General features: G+C 39.3%; 2 protein-coding genes across 4 annotated transcripts in view; both read right to left on the bottom strand.

Moving 5' to 3' along the window:
- Window positions 1-61: 61 nt before the first annotated feature.
- Window positions 62-21,037, bottom strand: ANKRD46 (ankyrin repeat domain 46). 3 transcript variants are annotated; one of them, XM_082043820.1, is made up of 4 exons: window positions 20,730-21,037; window positions 7,859-8,201; window positions 6,436-6,594; window positions 62-2,138 (listed from the first exon to the last, which is right to left on the bottom strand). In XM_082043820.1, the coding sequence occupies exons 2-4, from the start codon at window positions 8,167-8,169 to the stop codon at window positions 1,922-1,924; spliced, it is 687 nt and encodes a 228-aa protein (XP_081899946.1). In that variant the 5' UTR covers window positions 8,170-8,201; window positions 20,730-21,037; the 3' UTR covers window positions 62-1,921. The 3 variants fall into 3 exon arrangements, with proteins under 3 accessions (XP_081899946.1, XP_081899948.1, XP_081899947.1); XM_082043822.1 differs by lacking the exon at window positions 20,730-21,037 and adding an exon at window positions 20,584-20,708; XM_082043821.1 differs by lacking the exon at window positions 20,730-21,037 and adding an exon at window positions 20,181-20,471.
- The window catches only part of SNX31 (sorting nexin 31), a gene marked incomplete at both ends in the record, with an annotated part of 32,939 nt that continues 27,247 nt past the window's right edge, over window positions 20,182-25,873 (bottom strand). Inside the window, 5 exon segments of the mRNA XM_082046272.1 lie at window positions 20,182-20,513; window positions 20,730-21,346; window positions 22,365-22,393; window positions 22,581-22,663; window positions 25,707-25,770. Of these exon segments, the coding sequence (XP_081902398.1) occupies window positions 20,182-20,513; window positions 20,730-21,346; window positions 22,365-22,393; window positions 22,581-22,663; window positions 25,707-25,770 (1,125 nt within the window).

The raw sequence follows: 25,873 nt of genomic DNA, 5'->3' as shown, positions 1-25,873 counted from the left end.
AAAACCTCAGTAAAATGGGGTATTATCATTACTGCTGCACTAATGTAATAATAAACCCAAACATATTTACTACATATATTTATTCGTGGCATTCACCCATACTGAGAATACAATTACAAATTATGCAGATAGAACATACTGAAAAACAACATGATTATTCAAGATACAGAGTATTATTAACAGAAAAGTACTTACTTAGGGAAGTAAATGTAATTTAGGCATACTATGAGTTTATATGTCTCTGTTCACAAACGGATGTACAATAATTGAAATATTCAGAAGCCTGCTCTCTTTTTTTGTTTTGTTCTGGTTTTTTTTTTTTTTTTTAAGAGGTTCTCCTTTCTGCGGCATTGCAGCTGCTAGAAAAGTATCATTTCATCAACCTCTTACTTAAGAAATCAGAACAAGGATTATTCAGATACAGTTTAGAATATGGCCCAGTTCAGTGAGGCACATATCACACCTCAAAACAAAGCCAACAACCCTCTTCACTCAAACCCATAAACAAGAAGGAAAAATATACATGGTAGCAGAACAGAGATGTAGGTTACTTCTATCAATACTTATAGTAATCTATAATTTTATAAAAGCTTTTATCTTATTTAGTAACAGTTTAGGATCAGCTAAGTAAAAAAAGTATTCATTAGGTTTACAGAATTTATTTTGTTTGGGATTTTCAAGACAATGGTAACGGAGGGAGTTAGATGTCTGATCAGCATGGAAAGAGAGAATGTTTTATTTGAAAACCTCCAACTTACTATGTAGTACCTTTCTAGCCTTCATAAAAGAGAATTTTAACTGATTCACATCCTTATGTTATTTACAAACAGGACTTCACAACTAAGTACAGAATGGGTCAAAAATTCATTTCACGCAATGTTCCTAAATATTAACATTTTACATACTTTTATTCTGCATACTCAGGAAATAATTCATAAGCCTGTACGTGCTGTTTGAAAACAAATGAAACGGAAAACAATTCTAGAAAGGAGTCCTATTGAATCAAGTCCTTGCCACAAACGTAAAAATGATATAATTACATAGTTCAGCCTGGTCCCTGTGGGAGGAAGTTATCCTTCATGACATATTTCACAAAGACAATGGCCTTACAGAATTATTAAATACAGAGCACAACACCTAAATCACTGTGTAACCACCCTTACAATGAAAAGTTAGCTTAGTAACTTTTCAACAAAAAGGTAAAATTTTCAGCCTAAGGCTGAAACAAGTTTACTTCCAAAGCACAAGAAACTGCTTTGTTCTACAAAATTTACTTCAGGCAGGTATTAACAACATCAAATTCATTCAGGGAATAAACAGTAATATAACCTAATAAATAAAGGAGTGATCTATACATTAAAGACATAGCAAAACTTGAACTATTTATCATTCCTTTTATAAACTAGCAGATATGAAACTATGGGGAGGCACTAAAACAACTATAAAGTTGTAGCTTATTACTGTCTATATATCAGAATGCATTATTATATTATTCAGATTTCTTGAGGAGAACATTTAAAAGAATAATTCTCTTTCAACGGAAGCACACACAAAAAAATGCAACAGTGGATTTACGTCTCTTCACAGGGAAAATAAATGAAATTTCGTTCTGTAATAGGATACATTTTTCACGCCCAGGAATTTAATATTCATCATGAAAGACCTTTTCTAATCATAATATTTTATCAACAGAGAGGATTATCTTCTCATCTTGCTTGCAAGTCAAGTCAGAGGTAGCTCAGGAATGCTTTAGAATTTAGTGTTTTACTTGAAATGAATGAATCCCTCTTTCAAAGGGGTTAATATGTACAAAAGGCAAACAGTATATACAGCTGCCACTGCCTGCACCAACAGAATAATTCCAAAAGCTCAAAATAAGATTAGAACAGGGAAAAGCACAGTGCACTTCTTTGCATTTGCTTCAGTGCACCAGTTCAGGCTGGTTTTCTACAAAAGGAAGCACCCCACTAACATAGTAGGCTATCCCGAGCGAGAGAAGAGCAATGACAATGATGAGGAGCAGCACCCTCCAGAAGCCCAGGTCTTCAACAAACTCTTGCCACGTTGTGCGGAAACTGGAAAGAACTCCTTCGCCTTGCTGTAGGTTTGGATTAAGGAGGGAATGGCTTTCCATCGCACTATGAAGGATTAAAGTTAAAAATACATCAGAGCAAAAGAATGCACCTTTAAGTATGACAGTAATCCTACTAAGAGCAACCGAAACATTCCAAATTAAAAACTAAACCCACCTGCAGATTTACAGCATTGCCTTCACTAAATCAAGACAAAGCAGATCAGGAAAAGACTCCTAACTCTAAACTTAAGTTAGTTGAAACAATATTTTATTAACCTGTGTAAAGGGAATGATATTTTTATCTGTACAACTGCAGTGAGTTTGCAGGATTGCCACCTGGAAGCCTTCAAATGTCAGTCCTCATCATTCCTACTAAATATGGCTTAGCAAAATTTAATGAAGCATAAGCAAAAACCTCAAGGGGCATAGCTCTTATGAATAAAACAACAAATTGTGATTTAAAAATAAACTCTGATGAATAAAATGGAAACTTTAAACAATATAATTTAGATTCTGAACTCTGTAGTGAACTTTACTACTCTCCTGTGTGTCTTTGTTACAGAGGCTTCTTCTCTAGCATATCACAGAAGACAATACATTTGGTTAACAAGAAGTTCAGAAACTTTCTGATCTTCAAGACAAGTTGGTATTGCTGTATTTTCTGCCGTATGGTGTTTAGCAACTGCTCTGATGTTTTAACATTCCACTACCAATCCATCAGGTCCCCTTAAATTGTCTGACTATAAATCAGGGACTGGAACTCTCACTTTTAAATGATAAACAAATATAAAATTAGAATGATGCAGTCATCTTGCCAGTGAAATGCCTTTAGAAAAAAATCTAAGTTGTTTCAAATACTGCACAGCTTCTTGTATTATTCTCCCAATTTCGCTGGTTTCACAATTAATTTGTAACAGGAAACTTTCTCTGTTGCTATATGAAAAACCTCATGAAGAATAGGAAAACTTTCTCATCACTTGATTTCACTTATGTAAAATTCTAACCATCTGCACAGTCCTATTACTTCTCACTTGAGTGAAATTACATATACAGGTGTTTACAGGGTCAGGCTCTGACAAGCAGGGAAAGGAAATGGTGAAACCAACTACGTACACAATGATGTGAACACCAGAAGGTAAGCAGAGAAAAAACAATTTTTTCCTCCCTGCTGATTGTTTTCAGTTACCGTATTGCTAGATATCTCTTACAGCAATAATAATAGAACACATTTCAGGGAAAAGTGATTTCTAAGTCAAAACTAATTGTAGCAATGCTGTTGTTCAGGGTGGCAAGAATAAACTCAAAAACTATTGCTATCAGAAAAAAGGTCTTATTTATGAATTTCTCTTCTAAGATTACACCACGGGAACACTTCACAGTATTCATATGGTATTTTTTCTTAGGAAGTACAGCCGCTGAAGAATAATTAGCCTGAACTGCCATAGCTTGCTGAAACATTGCAGCATCACATGCAGAATATTTCAGAAATTGCCTATTAAACAGCTTGTCTCTTTTGTTTTTTAAATATCTACCTTGTTGTAAAGCTATTTTTGCTTGTCCATAGCTGCAAGATTTAGTTGTCTTCCTTGCTTATTATGATTTCCCAAGCAAAACAAAGGGTTTCATAAAAGACAGCCATTGGTGTACAACAGAACTACTCACTTAATAAGTACTAACTAGTTAATGCATAACCATAGAGAGGTTAAATAAAAGTGCAATGCCATTTCAGTGAAAAGATCACATGCTTGCTCATTAAATAGAAAAGGGTACATAGAAAACACTTTTGCTACTTTATATTACAACCCAATTAAAGTCAATGTTATTTAAGATATTTTTTCTTACTACAAATTACAGCTGCTTAAGAAACGGTAATGCAGCAATGCTCCCTACAGAAGAGTTTGTGTCATGTTTGGACACACTTGTGGGCACAGTCACAGGTCATGCTGGGCTGTGCAGATGGACAGATTGTCTGTGCTGAAAGACGGACAGAGCGAGCTCTGCCTCCTCACTGGGGGAATGCAAAGCCAGAGAAAATAAATGTGACTCAAGAACCTAGCTTTGGCCTCTGCTCCCAGAGCAGCAGCAACTGTAGGGAATAAGGAGCAGAAAACTTAAGTCAGAGTCTGTTTTCAGAAAAGCAACCATTAGTTCTCCATAGGTTCATACATAATGTAAGAGAGTTGCAGGGGAGAAGACAGGAGACATTAATCTAAGTGTCTCTAAAATGTGAAAATAATACTAAGAGGGAGGAGTGAAACTGTGGAGGTCTGAAAAGCCAACCCTTACAAAGACATTATTTATTTACAAAACAAACAGCACACAAACTCACTTGCTTTTGCTGCTCTAGGCATCTGTTATTTGTTATTTTTAAAATAATGTATTTCAGACATTTTAGACGTGTTCACAAACAAGCTGGGTAGCGCGCTGTTTATGTCGCTCTGCCTCTCCCCAAGGAGAGTTGCTGACTTCCTTGCCAAAGCAAACAATATAACATTTATGAAGGTCAAATAACAGAAAGGAAGCTATGTTCATTAAAGAGACACTAGCAAATAAAAAATCAGAATTTAAATGGGGCTGAGCTGTTAGTCCATATGTTTAAACAAAAACAGCATAAATGCATTTCTGTGTGACAAGCAACTTTAAATAAAATTTAGTTGTCAGAAAGGTAATATGCACAAATTCTAATAATTTATATCCAGGTTATTTTGAGAATAATATCAGATTTTCTATTTCAGGGCTTAAAACAGGTTCTGTTGATGCGTGGGGTAACCTGATGTACAAGAACAAGCTTCTAATCTGCTCACTGGAGTATTCTGCATGATTTCTGTATTTGTGTTGGTTTCACCTTTTCTGTTTACTAAACTTAGATAACAACTCCACCTACACAGTTTAATTTGCATTTACAGTGAAGCCTGTGTACATTTTGGCACGAACTGAACAATTACGTAACAAAACTCCCTGTCTTTTGTGATAGAATGTTCTAGCAATGACAGCTCATGATCATTATTAGACAATATAAAAATAAATCACAAATTTGAATAAATTCAGTATAAAAGCAAGTATTCCAAATAACACTGATACCCTGTTTCCAATATCAATTAAAATACAAAACAGTACTGGAAAGATCTCTTGCATCATTAACCTCAGTCCCAAGTTCTGTCATGTTTACTGGCAATTCAGGGGTTTCTGCAGGAGAATGAGCCTCCTTTGAAACTTGCACAGCTTCTTGCCTCATCTGAATCCTACAAGAAGGCTGTCTTGGAAGCTCGTTGTAAAAAAACACTCCCAATTTTCAAACAAAAAATATTTGTGGTTTATCTATATCCTTTGGCTCTTACTACCAGCTTTTGTCTTAAACAGTTATTTCACATTGTTCAAAACCAGTATTTCTTGTCAGCAACCGCACACCTCTCAGTCTTCACTCTGCCAGGCTAAAACAAGCTCTACTTGACTCCTTTTACAAGGAGACACCAAAGTAATGCTTCTCCACACTTTTTAAGGGATAAATTCATTTTTTTTTGAATGGGACTGAACAGCATTACAAAATGTACTACACAGCAGGAGTTACCATTGCTTTTCAGAAAGGCGATGAGAGTTTTCTTTATGTAGTGGGAATATCTATGCCCTTGTTTTCCACTGAGGAACTTCCACTTATAGCACACAGCTTTAGGTAAATGAATTTGCATTTTGTGTTACTACTTTCTGTACCAGTATAATTTACAAAAATTATAGGTAAGCAGAGTCCCAGAACTAGACCTTTAGGAATTTATTAGTAAGTTCCCTCTAGCCCAATACTTTCCCTGAAATTGTCAGCAATTTTCCTGAAATATTGAGTTCCCCTTCACCTGCCTCTTTAGCCACCATTACATTCTTATTTTATGCTCCATCTTTTCCAGGACTACTACCGATAGAAATTTTTCACATACAGCACTGTATCAAATCCTTTATTCAAGTCAGATAGATGAAAACTCTGCTATCTGTTCTTGGCATAGACAATTCATCTCTAATCAAAAGGATGTTAGGTTAGCCTGTGATACTGGCGTTTTGCATTTCACTCCATTTTCCGTTTGGCTTTGTGGTAAGTGGTAGAATATTTATTCTGGGAAGTCTGTGATGGAAAATGAGTAACTATATTTAAAATATCCACCATAAAATGAAAATCTCAATAGAAGACATTCTTTTTTCTTACACTTGACCTGTTTAAAGAAATTTTTCCAAAACTTAAGATTTGGTTTTGGTTTGGTTGCGTAATACCAGGCGAAATTCTCTATTATCTATTTTGAATACTAAACAAGTCAATCACAAAAATCTAAAAGCCATAAAAATTACTTCTCCTAGTAATTATTTTTTTTTGTAAATACCTTTCGCTTTCAGCAGTTTGCATCGTTTCCAGCTTTGAGTGAGCTCCTCTGTTAAATCCTTTCACCTCTTGCTCCTCTAAAGATTCCAGCAGTCTAATCACATCTTTATTCACACCCCTTCGTTTTGCAAGAACAAGCGGTGTTGCACCTTGGTGGTTGCTGAAATAACCCCAAAAAAGCACACGAGAAAAAAAATAAACTTGTAATACAGAAATTTTGTAACAAGACAACCTAGCATAACACATTACAATTTAGTAAGTCCTCTGAATTATTTTACATTATATCAGACAGTAGGAAATTCCTGTCTATACAAGCTATAGCATAAATGGCTACGAAGAAAACTAGTATATTTAGGTTTGAAACTGCACAACTCTTTTTACTCTAAATAAAACAAAAATTCCTATTACTCTAATCTAATTGGAACCTCTGGGTGTTATAACAAGCAATAAAAGGTAGATTTATGGCAATGTTTAAGATTAAGCTTAACTTCAAGAAGGAATTGTGCAATCTGGCTCCTCATAGTTCGTTTTCCATGTGGGTATTTGGACACCAGGCAAAAATGGAATAAAATACAGATGGTCCCTCTGCTGCTATTAAAATAATACTGAATAGGACCAGATCTGCCTTCGGACTAGGGATTTTCACCAAAGTTGTTTGAAATAAGGAAAAAACCCCAAAACCTAACCCACAACCCACCACCCAGTCTGCCAATAACTAGTTTTGCTGAGTTGAAAATATTAATGAGGGACAGGCAGAAAAGTCACAGATTAAAAAACTCAAAGGTTTTGAAGTTACTGCTGGTTTTCGCATGTGTTGTGAATATACAGAAAGTGCCACAAACAAAATAATTCAGTTACTGCAATGAAACAGCTAGTTATTTTGTAACTTGAGAGCTTACATCTGAGCACTGGCATCTGACAGCTGCTGGAAGCCAGAAGGAAAGAATATACAATATTTAAAAGAAGGACTGAGTCACAGCCTTTGAGGGAAGGGGAAAACACTGAATGGAAGCACTGTTACCAGAGGAGTATGGGAATCAACTGACACACACATATACTGTGTTTTCTTTGTCTTATGCAGTACAATAACTACAACAATAGAACTGTGGTGGAGAAAATTCTTTTAAAGTAGTCAATGTGATTTTTTCTCTGGTGCCAACCACCCACACCTGGCTGTCTGGCCAAACCAGGATAGCAATGTCATCAGTGAGGCAGAATTAGACACAGCAGCCCACACCAGCAGCTGCTATTTTTATTTCCTTTGCTTGTTGCACAGACCAGCAAAAGTGGCCTCTTGTTTTCCTGCCTTCAAGCTGAACTGCACCAAATACAGCATTTCAGCAACAGCAGATTTATATGCAAGGTTCTGGTGACAGAGGAGTAATATATTATAAAATATGTGCTGTAAAAAAAAAGTGACTTACCAAATATCAATTTTAAGTCCATTAGAAACTAGGAACTGGATGGTATCCACATGCCCACACAGGTGAAGGGCTGTGTTACCTTGGTAATCAGTGGCTAGTAGGTCAGCACCAAATTTATGTAAGAGTTGACAAATATCTACATTTCCTCTGGCTGCAGCAAGGTGAAGGCCAGTTCGGCCTCGGCTGTCACGAATATTTGGGTCGAAACCACTCTCTAACAGTCGTTTGGAATAGTTAAAATCTCCATCAATGCAAGCCTGCAGCAGCGGCACATTCGTCTGGGATGAGTCGTTTACAAAAACGTAGGACATTGTTCTGATTCTCTCTGGAGTAGGTGACTAACCTGCAAGTAAAAGTGGAAAGAAATTATGATGAAACCAGGCAAAGAAACACAATGCAAATATTCAATAGACTGCTCAGGTTCCCAAATGAGAATGCAAACTAGCTTATAAACCAACTCTGAAATCTTCCTGTCCTACATATTAACTTTGTGTGCTGCATTCCCTTCTGGTAATAAGGAAAAAGCTCCTTTTAGTCTTACACCTCTGGAAATGGTAGCAAAGCTTTGTTATTACAGAAAACTGGTAAGATCAGCATCACAAATGGAATATAGGAGATTAGCTTTCACCTAGGAGGAGATCACATGTAGTAGTATTGATATTAAAGGGCAAAACACTGTAAATCAAAACTAAAATAAGGGAGAAGAACCACCTTTCTTAAATCAGGAAACTATGAACAATTCAGTTAACAGATATAGTGACACTAATGGCAATTCTTACTAGCTATAAGCAGAACTACCCCAGCAGGATTTTCACCATCTGAATTTGAACTCTAATACACGAAGTAGTGAGTTGCTGAAAATGCTTGGTTCCTAATTCCTTAATTCTTCAAGAAATATATTTTTCAATACTCTTTGCAGAACATTATTTTTACGGTGCCATAGATACACAAACTACTGAACAAACAAGAATAGCAATAGGAACCATGGAAAACTGACAGTAGTATGCGAAATTACTCACCTGAAAGTGAAAACTGAAAGTGGGTACAAGGAGGACAATTGTAAAATCAAGTACAGAGCTATTGTGCGTTCAACTAGAACCCTAATATGGAGAAGCACAAATGTAGTTTCTTTGGCTTAATATTAAATAAGGCATTAAGTATTCTTCTGTATCAGGACCCAAAAGAGGAAAGTAAGTGCTGTTTCACCATAGACTTCTTTATACAGAATATTTCAAGAAATATTATTTAAGTTATGTAGAAGAATATTTTAAGGATGAGTCAAATAATGAGGGCATGATGACACTGTGTGCTTACAGGACACAGAAGAGATGACTTGAAAACAATAAGAAAAAAATAGAGTGACTATGCAAGAGGATGATAAAATGTGCATGAGGCAATGGGAAGAAGAAATGAAAACATCTAGGAGACTGGACAGCAAAGCTTTACATTGCCTGAGCATGGAGGCCAAAAAAAAAACCCAAACCACCACAACAAAACGAACCAAAAAACCCACAAACCAACCAAAAAACAACAGTAAAAATCCTTAGAAGAAAACTTAATACAGACATGACAGTTCAAGTAGCAGGATGGAAAAGGATTTTACTAGATAAGTTTTGAATGGACTCTGAACTGAAACTTCACTTGAAACAGTATCCTTCACTTGCCTAGGGTTTGTATAGTGGGCTCATGATGTAGCAGCATTCTGATTAACTGTCTGAACCTCTTATTAAGACTGCTATATGCAGATTTAGATTTTCTCATCTATATATGGTATCCATCCACACCAGTGCACTCATTCAGCTGGGAGAATGGAAACATGGCCAGTAGCCAAATAATTTGATTTAAAACCTCTCCTTTTCTGAGAGTTTATAATGTCTATATTTTACAGCTCTTCCTCCATGTTTTAGCTCAAATTCAAGATCAAAGTACCTACAGAAGTAATTCAAAAATGTTTACACACTGGTCTGATTAACAGCTGTACCATTTGGGGCTGCTGAGGTTAATAAATCATATTTAAACTTCACTGGTTTGTATTTGCTATCTGGACAAATTCTGCTACATGTATCAACACTGCCTATTTTCCCAGTGCAGGAATGCACAACTTTTTTCTTTCTTGGATGCAGAAGAGAAAGAGATAGGAATAACTTCTACATTCTGGTATCTGTATAAGGAATGATTTTAAGCAGAGTACATTCCCCTAGGCTGCAAGTATGTTTTTAAGCACGTGATGGTATATCACTGGCTCAAGCAGTTTTTTCCACAACCATCTCCAATAGCAAAAGGCCGGTTAGCTGAGCTACCGTAAAACACTTCATGCAAGATCGGTGTAATTTAGGGCACCAACAGTTTTCTCACAAACCTAGACAAAAAGAAAGGACAACGTACTTACTCGTATTTCCAATGCGTATGTTACAAAACCCCTGGATGTTGCAAAGCTAGGATTTCCAGCTGACAGCAATTTCAATTTTCTTGCCCATTTCCCACCCACATTGTAAATGATACGAGACTGCTTATTCGACTCTGCCAGTCCAATCTTTGCTGAGAAAAATATCAGGCCCAGTTTTTGTATGATGTGATTGTGACCTTTATGTTCCGCACTATATCTTCCCTAAAGAAAGATCATAAATCATTTAAAAACCTCCAATTATCAGCCATAGTAACAGCATATCAACAGCACAAACCCCTACTTGTACTTGATAAAAAGATTGTGGTTCGCTTGTAAAACAATATTTGAGAATTAAAACCTGTTTAATAAAACAAGGCCTAACACAAATCAACAACAGAATATTATATGGGTAGAGAGGTATGCTATTTGACAAACAGTACAGCATGCTCTGTTAAATGGAAACTAATGTTTATATTTTCATACCAGACATGTACGTCTGGTAAAGCCTTACAGAATTCCCCATCACTTCACATACAACTCTGATGAAACATTAGCTAACAATACCAGAAATAACCCCATCACCATGTTATCTTCTCAGGAAAGGAAGCACAAAGATTAGCAGTTATCAGAAAGTGTAACTGGAAGTAATTCTGATTCAGAATTTTTTATCACTAGAACCTTCTAGTATTGATCACTGAAGTGCAAAAGACTAAACTGAAACCTTAGTATTTCACAGTTAGAAAGGCAAAAAACTCAACAAATCCTTCTTACCAAGGCTTGAAGATTGTGGACTACAGAAATGCATTCACACACATACACACAAGTCTGGTCCATCTGGTTTGATTTATCTTTGTGATTAAAAAGATTTTTCTACAAACACAGTTCTATTTCACATATGGCTATCTAACCTATGCCCAACACGAGCTACATACAAAACTGAACTATTCACCATCTTTAAAATGCCAGTCCCCAAATGATACGTTCCTGCCTCAGACTTAAACGAATTTAGCAAAATTTCCTAAAGAAACGCAGAAAAAATAATACAATAGTCAACAATTGGATATTTTTGAATAAACAAACTGTGGTTACATTCCTGTCCACAGTATGTATAAAAAAACTTATTACTGTAATTAATATCTCATGCAGTGGACTTAGAAGCAAAATTCCAAAGCAACAGCCATTCTCTTTAAATCGCTTCTGAAATGTGAATCAGATAACGACTCTGAACCTGCCTAAAAGCTGGTACACAGTACTGCAAAATGAGCACTCTGAATATCCCTATAAATTACTACGACTGGAGTCAAATAAATCTAATTTGCTTCAGAAAATGACTGGTTCTAAAAATGCACCACTATCTACTGAAAACGTATCGTTTAAATTATACTTTTGTTAAGAAAAAAGGTTTGCTGTTAATAACTTGGTACTTTGATAGAAAATAAGTTTTGTGAAAAAAGTAAATTCAAAGACGTCCTCTCAAGCAAGAAGGATTCCCATTAGAAAGGCATAATATAATTGATTTTCCCTAAATTTATACAACACAGATATAGCCTGAGTACAGTGTACTTTTATTAATAATTTTAGAAATTATGCTATAAGCCATTTCTTCAATGACACGTGAGCTAGTACAGGATAAAAAAATCTAACCAAACTGCTCTGTTTTCAAAAGAAATACTTATATTAAGTGCTTATGTAAGAATAATTTACTTTTATTTTTCAGGTCATCTGCCTCTCACTGTACTGAGTGCAATGGTCACTTGCTGTCACATGCTGATCCGTTGTATAACACGTTTGCACCTGCAGAAGCCAGGACTGAGCTTGAATAATTCAAACCGTAGAGCTAAATGCAAGCTCTGTTGCTTCTAAAACTAGTCTTAAATTTGCACTAACCAAGGACAGTTTTATTTTACAGCAAATATATGTTGCTGTCTCTGCCTTCTCCATGAGTTCAACTGCTACCAAATAGCTCCAGAAAAAGGAGAGAACAGCTAGATTGTGAGACAGAATCACTAATGAGACTAGTCTCTCCACTACAAAAATATTACTGAACCTGACAAGGTGTAATTAATCACCCAGTCACTGCTGTATAGGATACACCAGTTCTGCAAACTACAGTATTTCCAAGAACATTCAGAAAAATTTAACTAATTGCCCCTATTTTAAAACAACATGTCAGGACAATGAAACAATATCAGTTTGCTCAGTACTTGAGACTTCTCAATATTGACACACACTTTGACACTCAGAGCCTAAGCATCAGTCAGACTACCACTAGAGAAACTGCCACCACCAAGAAATGGAAACTGAAACAAAAGCAAGAAAAAGAAACATTCCCCACCCTGTGCCAGCAAAATACACAATATGCATTACTTGTTAAATCTACATTTGCCAGACCTCTGGTAGCAAACAGCTTCCTCCTTCTGTAATGCACTTGGAGAGCAGTTCAGTGGCAGTGGCTCACACAGCTCTGCCTCTTCAGTCTTTAAAGGAATGGGAAACATTCCAGTACTTTGCATAAACTGTAAGGCCATGATCTCCAAAGGCAAAGTTTACTGGTCAAATAGGATTGTTCCCTTCAAAACACTATGTGAACACAAGCTCCCTTTGGATATATAAGATAAAATTTTTTAAAAGGTGTAATTTAATAATTAAAAAAAAACTAAAACCACATGACCTTGCTTGTATATCCTCTGAACAATGATCAGATGTTGAAATATAAACCAAACAACATTATTCTCTTTCCCTTTCTAGGTAGGCTGCGGGAGATACTCCTTGGTAAGTTTTCATGCACACTTGTATGTACATGTACATTTAACTGAATAAATGTTAATATTTACTAAAAATAATATGATCATTGTCATTTCTGTTTAGGAAAGAACCTCATTATCTACATCATGTTCCACTGAGAGCTCTGTATCTTCTATTAAAACCCTTTATCTATTCAAGTGGAACAGTTTTATTGCTCCACTAAGACGGATCTGCTGCTAAAAGCAGCAGCTTAGATTCAGTACAGTATGGTCTGTTTTACACACAGCTATATTTTGCATCATTTTCCCTTCCTAACTTTAATTATTTTTCCAACAGTTCCTGGATTCAAGGTACCATAGCAGGTTCATAAGACTTACCTCTCCTTTCGTGTCTCTAACCAGACACGTGGGTAAGTGGTAATATAAGAACATTATTTATGCCATTTGTTTTCAGTCATTCCCACTCACTGCTGCAGACACGAGACACACAGGTATATTCACCTGATGTCAGGACCATCCTGTAAGCAGAAACTATGGGGCCCTGCATATACATAGTGCTCTGCATGTACAGGCTATAAAGGGCTTTATGAAAACATTAGAATAACTTGATGTTCTTTTATGGATCAGCAGACAATGGGAGCTTTGCTCATCACTGTACAGTATGTCAACATTACAAAATAAAAAATAAACAGGATCTCAAATGCCAATCCAGGGTTGCAGAATGCTTCCCCAGATACATACATTATGTACTTATGTACACAAAATCAGGGAATTATAGGAAAGTGACCATCTTTTAAAACGCTTATTGACAAGCAGATTCACAAACATTTTATCCTTACTACGCTTAACTGGTAATTGAGTTTCATTACATGTTTCAGCGCACTTAAGTTCTATGAAATACACATTTAAGTATTTTCGAACCTTACTAATTTTTCACCTTCTACAAAAGAACTATTTAGGAAACAAGGCAATTTACAGATGTCTTCAAATAATCTGTAATGTTAATTCCCCACAAACGGCTCAGGTAAATGAATAAATAACTGCACTACTTCCCTGATCCTTGTGGTCAGTTTGAATACATCTGCTTTTATAGAAAGTTATTGAATCACATCGGTCATAATTATTAACCTCTTCACAAACTTTTATTCAAATTCTTCTTTGTTTTTGCTGGGAACATTTAGGGTGCTAATGTATGTTGGTCAAGAAAATACTAAAGGTCATAATGACATATTGTTTTATTGTTGGTTTATTTGTTTTTGTGGATTTTTTTGTATGCTGTTTGTTTGTTTGTTTGTTTGAACAGACGAGAGAGAACCCGTTCCACTCCTGGTGAAGTGTTTCTGTTCCAAGTTGCTGCAGGCCTTGCAGCAGCGTTTGTGGGAGGAGCACGGGAAGGGGGGGCAGAGCTCCCGTGTCTGGAGGGACAGTGCCACCGCCTGGGCTCGCAAAATCCTGTCCCGCTCCAGTAAGCCCGGAGTCACACGCACCGCTATTCCTACATTTTGTGGTGCTCTCTGTTTTCCTGAGAAGGAAATGATGGACGGCTTGACAATAAGACTTTATAAAACTTGATAAAAAAGAATTCTGAAATCCAACCTGCTATTCCCGTGTGCAATTTTGTTTAAGCTCTGGCCCTGTATTAGTGAAATGAGGACTTCAGCATGTGGCTTGGGTTCTGAAGGCCCAGGTATTTCCTTTAAAAAAGTAGGCATTTGTGCCTGGTTCTTAAAGAAAAATCAAACAAACAAGCAAAGAACTAAACTAAAAATACCTCGAGCACACCCAAAAAGCCCAGTCCTTACCTAGACAAACAAGAAATCTGAGATGATAAGTTTAAACAGGAAAAACTTTCTTTATCCAGCAGGAATTATCAGAAGTCAGAGCTTACTCAGCTTTATTCCAGCAATAAAGCAAACTCTAAGAACCAAGAATCTGTCACTAAACTGCTTATTATTATACAGTCCATATTTTCGTTATTTCTTATGATGTATATAATACCTTATATGCTCTTAGTCATATATGACCTTGATGACACGGCCTTAATAATATATGCAACATCAAATCCAGTTTAATGTCTGGTAAAGAGAAGCAGGTCACTTTTAAAAGCAAGTATTTCCTAAATTTGTAAGTAATTTATATGTAACTGTATGTTTGGCTACCTTTAAAGTAAAATTTTGCTCTGCTTTTTCATTAATTTATTTCATATCAACAAATAATAGCAATGACAACACAACTAATGCTGTGAGACACATGATTCTTACAATGACTGCTGGCTACAGACATTTCTGCTCAGGATTTTCATGTTCACACAGTAAATCATTAAACTAGTTTATCAAAGCCAAATGTTAACTGATATATTTACTTCTTTCAAATATTCTAAATTTCCATCAATACAGCATGACTCAGTGTTTAATGGTATAAGGTTTGATCACATTATGTGACATGGTAAGATGAAATGCCAGAACTATTAAAGTTGTATTTCTAATTAGATAGATAGGCAGACAGACAGACAGACAGACAGACAGATAGATAGATAGATGCTATTTTTCATCAATAGTCACTTCACCACGCTTAGGCTCAAAAAATGTCTCCATCTAGGCAAACCCATAGTATTAGTGTCTGCCCAACATGCGTCTTAAGGGACTGAAGGGGGTAAATTAGCAGTCTGCAGAAGAATCAGGGAGACCACCCTTAAGGTCCTTATCTGCCCAGGGGATGGAATTGACCAAAAATGTAATGGAAGATGGTTGGAAAAATGTGAAATGGATTTGAAACTGTAATTACGGAACCTGAGGGTGAGGTAGCTCGACTGATGTTTACTAATTGCGTTCAATGGATCCTGCTAAGCCTAGAAACAAAAGACATCACTTGTACAGGGAAAATTTTCACCTTTAGATGACTTAGTAAACTTTTACACTTGTCTGTAAAAGAACTGATATTCAATGTGAAAGCTAGTGTCCAGACAACAAACAGTAATACCACGCAGGGTGTTCAAGGTGAACCATGCAGAGTGCCATGACAAGATTCTTTGGTTTGTTCTTTACTTGTTTCCCAATAATATTTACTATTGTTTTTACCTTTTTGACTGCTGCTGAGCATTGTGGTTACATTTTCAAGGAACAATTCATCATAACTACAAAATACCACTCATTACTGAGAGTCCAGTATTTCATATGGGAGGTTAGGATTCTTTTTACGCTATCTGAATCACTTCACCTACACTGAATTTTGTGTGCCATTACATCATATTATCCAGTTACTCAGTCTTACAACCCTTCAGCAGCTTTTCATAATTGACCTTATCTTTTTACTACCCATGTCATCAGCAAATACTACCATCTTGTTGCTCGCTGCCTTTTCTAGGCTGTTCATGGAAATGCTAACAATTCAGAATCCAGAACGGAACCTGGCAGACCCAAAATTCTTCCTCTGAAAGACTGATTTTAAGTTCATAAAAACTGCAGTCCTGGATTAGATTGATCCAGCTTGCCCAGCACTCTGCTTTCAACAATGGCAATCAGAGATCCTTCTTCAGGAAAGCACAAAAGTATGGCTTATTTCTGCAGCCCAATCCTCAAACAAACCCCAGCAGCCACTTCTGTTACATTGGGGACCTCTCTGACCAGTCCTTTTAGCAGCCCCTCAATGGATCTTTTGGTCATGAGTTTTTCTAATCTCTTCCTCAACCTGCCCACACTCTCTGCCTCCACAGCTCCCTGTCATCTCCCTATATCCATCTGAAACTGCCCTCCCACCAGCCCCAGTAAGCAACCCCCATTCTAGTGTTGCAAGACTGGACAAATAACTCTCACCTTAACCCACGGCCTTTGTTTCATAAGTCTTGGTCGTGGCCCAGCCATCTCACCTCTAATGTGGGCGATCCTGGCTTTCCAGTCCTTCTTCATAAGGAAGCTGATCCCCTTGGCCCTTTTGGTTGCCTTCTCTAACCTGCTGCATCTTCCTTGAAACGCAGAGAACAGAACTACACACACAACCCAGGGACAGTCACCATGTTCCTGGCTGTCCAGCTACCACGGCACACTGAGTTGAAGTTTTCAGGGAACTGTCAATGGTGACTCCAAGAGCTTTTTCTTGAGTGGTGGCTGCCAGTTGTGAGTTCAGCATCATGTAAACATGGTTTAGATTATTCTACTCAAGATATCATCATCTTACCTTTGTGCAGACTGAAGCTCATGTGCCATCCTTCTGTCCCCTTCCTTTTCTTGGCACTTCATTTTTGCCCTCTTTTCAATTATTCAAGTCAACTCTTTCTGCACGTAAATCCTTTACGCTATAAGTACCCAGTTTCCTCAAAAGCCTCTGGTAGGGTACTTTTTTTTCCTAATGCTTCCTGAAAATCCAAGTAGACTGTATAAATCACATTACCTGCATCTACAATCCTACTCAGTAAACTTTAGTAAAAGCTCAGCTTATCATAAGCCTTAGATGTAGCAAACCTCTAAAAATGTATCCAAACTCAGGCAGAACAAGTCCCTAACATACTAACATTCAACAAGGACAGTTTTTGTGCTTCTCTGCACAAAAAATGTCAAGGTGAAGAAGAAAGACAAGCATTCTATACCATCCATGGGAAACCCATACACCAGAAGCCTTCCCTGAAATGTCCTGCTGCCCTTTTTCTGTCACTATCAATTATGCTGATCCGACACTGCAAGAGGTCTTGAGTATGCTAGAGAATATAACCCCGTCAATGAACATTAGAAGATTTATTCCTTTAAGTTTATGTTATAAAATTCAGCTGATGTAGCTGCATTACTTGGATGTGAGAAATCTGCTGAATGACAAAACAGTGTTTAAGTAGTTCTGTTCCACTTAGTCAATTGAAATTTTATTGATACAGTAAAAGAAAAAAATGCCACTTGGAAAGGTGTTGACACATGAACTAAAGCCAGAATCTAAGTTCTGTAAGTACAATTACGGCTTCAGTGAGGTACTATATGAGATAAAACTTTTCCCCACACATTTAGTTAAGTACCATCTTTAAATAGTAAAGCAAACCACAATGAATCTGAACATTTCAGTATTTCTGATCTTTACTTTGGTGATGGCAGAATCTCAGTAAACAATAATAGTCAAAATCGGGTGGAACAGGCCCATGCATTCAAGACAGTCTCCTCACCCTGTCCTCTGCACTAACAGCATGCTATGAATGGTCTCCATGGAAAGCTGAATGCATCAGGGACCATGTATTTCACATAATATGTATAAATCAGTGCTCTTTGAAATATTTCATATGCTTATTACCTGACCCATATGGAAGTAGAGTGTCTACAACTGAGATCATGTGGGAGGCAACCAACTGACAGACTGATCAAAAGAAAGGAGAAAGCCCTCAAAATTCCAGCATACCCAGATACCTACAAGAGCCACCAGTAGGTCACTCAACCAGGTATCTCAGGTCCTGGGATGCAGATGAGGACTTCAAGCATTCAGAAATGAACGGCACAAGAATATGAGGTGAGATAATACAGTCAGCTTAAGGCACCACTTGGGATCCCTCACTACTGTGGAGGAGGCAACTCTAAATGAAGGATACGAGAAATTGCAGAGAGGAAACCTATCACTGAGCACAGATCAGAATGGATTTTTATAGCCCCTCTTGCAGAGGCAACCAACATTCCTCTGGTAAGCAGATACAGATACTACACCTCAGCCTTCCACTCAGCTTACTCTCCAATACTTGCTGTTCAACTAGCCCATGTCATTTTCTGATTGTCACTAATCCTTCTATTCAGACTACTAACCTTACTATAAATATTTCCCTTATAAAAACACAGTTAACAATTTCTTGTTAATAATCTATTTTACAAACAAACAAAAAAGAAAAAGAGATCTAAAGTCTACAGATAATACTAAGCTTAGTCCCCTGCTGCAGCAAACAAAAGCATCACTTTTACACATCAGCCCCATTCTATCTAAAAAGCGATGGGGTTTTGCTCCTTCTTGACCTTTTGGAAGGCTGCTCCTGAACAGGAGTGCTCCCCAACAGTTAGAAATTTTCATATATTATTAATATTAAAATCTATGTTAAATTATTAATGTATCAACAAAATTATTTAGCTCAATTTATTCCCTTCACAGTGTTTACCTTGCTGGTTCAATTGAAAGCAAAAAAGGCCTTTATTCTGCAAAACTAAAAAAGCCAAATGCTTCTTTCAACAGACTCTTAATTTCCCTACCTGTCCTAGGCACATCTTCTGGCATCTGTTCCACTTTATCTTTTTACCTGATAATGATTAACTGTATACAGAGTATTCTAAAGTTTTGTTCATGGACAATACTTCTTTTCCAGGATCATCATAAGTTGGCATTCAATTTTTTCACAACGGCATACCTCATAACTACCTAACACATACTTCGGCTTTGTCTTGCTTTCAACTGGTAAGAATTTCTTCTGCACACTGTGTGCTTACAAGTTTGCTACTGCAAACCCTTGTTCTTTAAATTGTTACTGTACTTATTTCATTCTCTAGTTCTCAGGATCACCCAGTTCTTTCTGCATAGTTCTGTAATCTCCTATATTGCCAATGCCTCCCAACTCTTCATCACTACCAAATTAAAATAGTGAAGTTTTACTTGCTACATCATGGTTTTTATTAGATAAGATTGGTCTCAAGACATGTCTTCAAATAACTAATTTTAGCATCTCAAATTTGATGGATTTTCTTTTCAATATTAGTCACCATACTTTGTCTCTAGTTACTTCCCCATCCCTTACACAGTTTTGGTGTGTTCCTTATCTTTTCAGTACAATAAAAATTTCCTTTGTAGCAATTGATCAAAAACTTTAGTGTTGTCTAGGAAAAAAAAAAGAGAGAGAAGTACTCCATTTCCCTTAAGACCAGTAATTACTACACCAAAGACAATTTTGAGGACAGGGTCAAAAAAAAAGCTTTTCTGGAAAAAAAAAACCACAACAACAACAACAACAACAACAACAACAACAACAAACAAAAAACCAAAAAAACAACACACCAAAAAACCCCACAAGCCTTTTAGTTTGACTTATCTTCATAGTTCTGCAAAGCAGCACGCCACAGGGGCTGCACACTTACTGCCGTCCTGCCCGGAGGGCAGCCGCTCCCCTGTCACCGTGTCCCTCCCCTCCCGGGACACAGCCCGGCCGTACACCTGCCGTTCTCCCACCACAGCAGCATCGACTGCGCCGCACCTCACCAGGGCCGGGAGCCGCCAGGCCCCCTGTCGCCTTTGTCGCCGCTCGCAGTGCCTGGCACGGCCGGGCCCTCCCGGTGCCGCCCTGGGCCCCGCTCCCCGCCGAGCGGCCGCACGCCGGAGACGCCGGCCTGGGGGCAGCGCCGCAGCGGTCCGCTCCCCACCGCCGCTCCGGCGGGGGTGTCACGGCACCGGGACGGGCGGTGCCGGTTCCGCTGCCGCCCCCGACGCTGCCCCTCACCCCTCGCTGCGCTCCGCCGCGGGCAGGCAGCGCTCGGCAGGGCCCGGGCCCGCCACACACAGCGGGGCGCGGACAGCGCCCTCCCCGCCCCTCACAGACAGACCGACACCGCCCTCCCCCACACACCGACCCACCGGCATCGCCCCGCTTCCCCACACACCGACTGACAGACACGGCCCCTTTCCCCACGGACAAACGGACACGGCCCTTCTCCCCACGGACAGACAGACTCGGCCTCTCTCCCCACGGATAAACAGACACGGGCCCTCTCCTCACGGACAGCGGACGGGCCCTGCCCCGCCGTACCTGCTCCCGCCGCTCGGCACACGGAGGGCGCGGGGGGGCGGGCGGGCGCGCGAGCTGGAGAGAGAGGAGCGGCGGAGAGGCCGCGCGCGCCCCCTGCTGGGCGGAGGCCGCCGCCGGGCGCTCTGGGCCGGGGTCTCGCTCCGGCCGCAGCGCAGGGCAGACCCCGCCGCCGCCTCAGGCGCTGCCACCGAGAGCCCGGGCTGCTGCTCCCGCCAGCGCTGCCCCGGCTGGAGGTGGAGGCGCAGTACCACCCGCCCAGCGCCCTGGGGGCGCCTCCCGTGGGCCGCAGGCCGGCGGGCAGCGGCGAGAGGGCCGGTCCCGGGCGGGGAGGCGGCTGCCCGTCGCGGAGCTGCCGCCGCCGCGGAGCCGGGCTGGGTGGGGCGCGGCCTCCGCCGGCTCCGAAAGGCTGTTTACAACCCGGCCTTGTGCTTCGAATCGCTTCCCCCGCCGGCGTGCGGACCGCCAGCAGCGGGGGAGATGAGCTGTACAGAGCCCGCTCGGGCTGTAACGGGGCGTCCAGACCCCCCGGCCCCTCCGCTCTCCGGCACCGTAACGAAGAGCGAGAGAGGCACACAAACGGGACGGGCGGGACAACAGCCGAGCAGAAGGGGAAATAGCTTTAATGAACAGAATCAAGTCACTGATTTACATAAAAACCCCTCCAAAAGTGTTAACAGTTGACTTTTTGTTAAGTAAAGGAAACACCACGAAGTTGTCAAAACTCTGCCTCTCAGGGGGGCTTTATTTGTGACAGTGCTGTGTGTGCCAATCCACACCACCACAAACACCTGAAAGGTAAAAAAAAAAATCAAAACCTGGAGGTTCTGTGAGGATAAGTAAACAGGGAATTAAAAAACAAAACAAACCCACAAAATAAACCAAAACAAAACCCAAAATGTAACAAAAAACAACTCACCCCCCCAAAAAAAACCCCCAAAACAAAAAACAAACCACAAACAAGTAAAAAAACCAAACCAAAACCCAAACAAACCAAAACCACACAAAGAAACAAAACTGAAATTGTTCAACTCCCCCAAAAACATCAGTATGGCTTTTTATTTTCCTCCCCCGCTCACTTGCTGATCCTTTACACACACCTGATCCTGCCTTTCAAAGCAAGGAGAGTAAGAAGAATCTAAGCTACTTCAAGGCTGGGATGGAGTATTGTGGATTTGGCACTTCAGTCTTCCTGCAGTGGCAAATGACGCAGTGATGTGGTTAATGGTGTGCCTACCTTATGCCGCTGCCTCACGTATCTGCTTATCCCTATGTCACCAGTATAAAACAGCTCAATTTCTGATGCACAGTTAAATACATTCAACTGGCAGCCCTCCCCGCACTGTGCCAGCGAGCACACCAATACCTCCACTCTCCAAAGCCTAGCAGCTTTCGAATCAGCACTGGGGGTATCTCAAGAGGGCAACCAGGGCACCACAACAGGTGTTTCTGCTTGAAAGGAATGACCCGTCCTGGGAAGGGAAATGATCATAGGAAATAGGTGCTTTTTCCAGACAACGTCTGGGTGGCAAGAGCCAGCTCAGCCACCGCAATTAATTACACCAATACAGAAACATTATAAACTGATACATAAATACTTTTTCCTCCTCTAACATGGTAGCACCATTTCTAATTAACCTGCCCCTTTCTACCCCAATGATTTCAATCTGGGGGAAAAAAAGCCAAAAAAGCATGTATGCTGTGTCGCCACAGTTGTAAACACCATTAAAAACAAGGCAGAGGAATTACACTGAACATTTTTTTTTTTGCCCTTATAATCCAAGGTTTCAACAACAGTTTTATTATTCCCGGACAACTGGTTTTGAGAGACAGTATCTGAAATGAATTAATCACAAGTCCTCTTATTTTCTCAAATACAGAGTCTTCTTCATTTGGCATAACCAAAAATCTTTTCCTTGATGTAAAACCCAAATGCACTACCTGCAGTGAAACAAATAAACAGTTAAGAGTATATGCATTTCAATAATTACAGATAGAAACATAAGGTAGAAAATCTGACACAACACTATTCAGGTGCACAGATGACAGATTTTTTTTTTCCTGCTGGAATAGGACACAAGAAGAGTTGTTTCTGCTCTTAAGGTTTATTGCAATGTAGTAAATGTGGTACAGATTGAATGGCAGTTCCAAATGTGCCAGCCTTGGTGTTATTTGGCATTAGAGGTACTTTGCCTGACTACTAGGCCTTCTGAGTTAGACTGACTACTGCTAATCACACATTCTTTAACCATAATACCTACAAAAAAAAGACATCTTTCAACTCTACTTTTCCTAAAGGCTATCATGTACTGTCTGAAACTTCCTACCACCACGTCATCTGACAGGTATAAGCAGGCAAATTATAAGCACCCAAGGTATAAGCAGGCAAACTATATCCTTACATTGCATGTATCTGCAATTTTCTGTTGTACTAGGAAAATTTATGACACAGATTTTTCTTCTGCCTCTTGCAACATGGCATTTTGATATATATTTGTAAAGCAAATGTCCTGAAAAACCCTACTAAAATGGTCCATCACAAAGCTATGGCAACCATATTGCCATGACTAACATTAAGGCATTAGAAAACTGGAACCAAATTTTGCATAGATTATCCCTGTGGAAGTTATTTCATAGCTTTTTTAAAGGTTTCTAAAAGACATAACAGCAAAATTGCCTGGATGCAGGCACATTGTACAGCACAGCCTCACTATTTGGAAAGTCTACCTACTGCATACTAGTTAAATGATTTTAATCACAATTCAAAATATTGTTCTCGATTTTCCTACTAAATCTTACTGCTGCACTAAATTATTCGAACAAGAATTTACAGGCTGTTATGCTGATCTAGTAGTATCAAGATACTGCTACAGGATCACAAAGAAAACCAAAGTTAAGTTTTTCATCTCATGAGTCAGCAGAAAATATTTGGTGTAAATTTTCAGAGTCTTTGGACAGAACTCAAACTTTCTGCCAACTCAGAGCACAGACTTGTAAGACTCTTAGGGATACTAATGGCAAAATTATGAAGACCCAACTCAAACAACTTTTTCAACTGCGAATGCGCAAAGATACATTTTTAATACATTTTTCAAGTGTCTTCCAAAGAGAAATGGAGGAATATTAAAGGGAAGCCTTGTATATGGTGGTGAGACCACATCTGGTATATTGTGTCCAGTTCTGGGCCCCTCAGTTCAAGAAGGACGGGGAACTGCTGGAGAGAGTCCAGCATAAGGGCAACAAAGATGATTAAGGGAGTGGAGCATCTAGCTCCCTTATGAGGAAAGGCTGAGGGAGCTGGGTCTCTTTAGCTTGGAGGAGACTGAGGGGTGACCTTATTAATATTTACAACTATATAAAGGGTGAGTGTCATGAGAATGGAGCCAGGCTCTTCTCGGTGACAACCAACAGTAGGACAAGGGGTAATGGGTTCAAACTGGAACACAAGAGGGTCCACTTAAATTTGAGAAGAAACTTCTTCTCAGTGAGGGTGACAGAACACTGGAACAGGCTGCCCAGGGGGGTTGTGGAGTCTCCTTCTCTGGAGACATTCAAAACCCGCCTGGACACATTCCTGTGTAACCTCATCTAAATGTTCCTGCTCCAGCAGGGGGATTGGACTAGACGATTTTTGATGTACCTTCCAATCTCTGACATTCTGTGATCGATTGTCTTGTCTAATAACACAGCTTGGTGCATGAAGATCTAATCCAGTTTAAAGTTGCTGCATAAGATGAGGCACAGCACACCATGCCATCGCTGTTTAATGCAACAGTGTACATTGACTTGCTTTATCAAACAATTCCGTTCTAATTATCAGCTGTGATTTTCTTATTTCACCAAGTTTCACATCAGCAGGCCAACACTGCACCAGCATAACACAGCTGATTAGGTCGGTGGGTTTATGTTGCCCTGTCCAAAGCTGCTCTCCTCACAAAAATTCAGAAGGAGCATTCACAGTCCCTCTCACAACCAAGGATGTATTTTAAAGCATGTTCGAGTCAGAACAGCTGCCTCAGCCCCAGGGTGCCACACAACTTAGTCCTTGCTAAAGCTGTACCACAGCAAGGCCACTGAACCACATCCTTCAGACTTCATCACAGATTCAAGTCTGCTCAGAAAGTGCTGTCTCCTTTATTATCGTTTGCAAATTATTTGTGAACACCAAAGGCCCCACCTAATCTTGAACCTTGTCTCCGGCACTGACAAGTACAGAGCACTTCAAATAAAGGGGCAAGAAAACCCACCACGAGGGTTAATCAATTTGCTTATTGAAAATGAGTTAGTGATTGTGCTTAATACTCTTTCTGAAGATATAGCAACATTACTTTTTTCTGAATTCAGATTGGATTTTGGTTTTCTCTTTTAGAAGTATTTCCCCTTTGGCCAATCAGACACCGTAATAGAGGTATTCATTTAAATTCACTTTACATTATTCCCTTTCCATTATTTCATATTCAACAAATGACTTGGAAAAGCAACATCTTTTAGCCATTCAGCTATTCAGGAACTACTAGCTATGAATACTGATTTCAGCAAATGAACTTGGAATTACATCCAATACATGTATAGACAGGTAACATTTTCTACGTGGGCAGAACTCCCAGCTACAGGGAAAAATGAACACATGAACAATCTTGGTGCAGCATCCAAGTATAGGCTACAAACTACATCAACAGCTGCGCATGGATATACACACGATACCTGTATACATTCTGGCCTTCTGTAAACTTCAAATGTCTCATTCAGAATACTTGCAACAAGCAAATAAAATGAAGCAAGTTGTCATTAAAGCAAAACTAAATTTTTTATTCATGTCTATTTCTTGCCCTCTTTTTTCTTCCAAAATTCAACTCCTTTTCCTATCCAAAGAAGTTCCTGCCACATTTATTAGTAGTCTGCCTAACCAGAAAAACAGAGGTTGGGCTAAACACCACTAGCAAGCAAGACACACTGTATTTACATTTTGGAGACACTCACTAACCTGCTTCTGTTGGATGCTGGGTTTCTTACTGTTTTTCATGGACTCGGGCATCTTGATCTGCTAAACAGATTGAAAACTTTAAACTTACTATAAAACTTAAATGCTCCCCCAAGTACTCTAACAAAATACACTGAGCAAATCAGCATTCAGTTAAACCCAGTGG

Source organism: Streptopelia decaocto (genome assembly GCF_964273445.1).
Source record: "Streptopelia decaocto genome assembly, chromosome: 2".
Lineage (NCBI taxonomy): Eukaryota > Metazoa > Chordata > Aves > Columbiformes > Columbidae > Streptopelia > Streptopelia decaocto.
Note: the sequence above shows the minus strand (reverse complement) of the source record. Positions and strands in the feature narration are given on the sequence as shown.

What these genes read in the sequence shown, in the direction of transcription:
- ANKRD46 (XM_082043820.1), bottom strand. Translation starts at nt 8,169, where the DNA reads ATGTCCTACGTTTTTGTAAACGACTCATCCCAGACGAATGTGCCGCTG. An exon ending in GGACTTAAAATTGATATTTG is followed by an intron (nt 6,595 to 7,858) that starts GTAAGTCACTTT and finishes GGGTTATTTCAG; the next exon opens with CAACCACCAAGGTGCAACAC. An exon ending in CAAACTGCTGAAAGCGAAAG is followed by an intron (nt 2,139 to 6,435) that starts GTATTTACAAAA and finishes AATCCTTCATAG; the next exon opens with TGCGATGGAAAGCCATTCCC.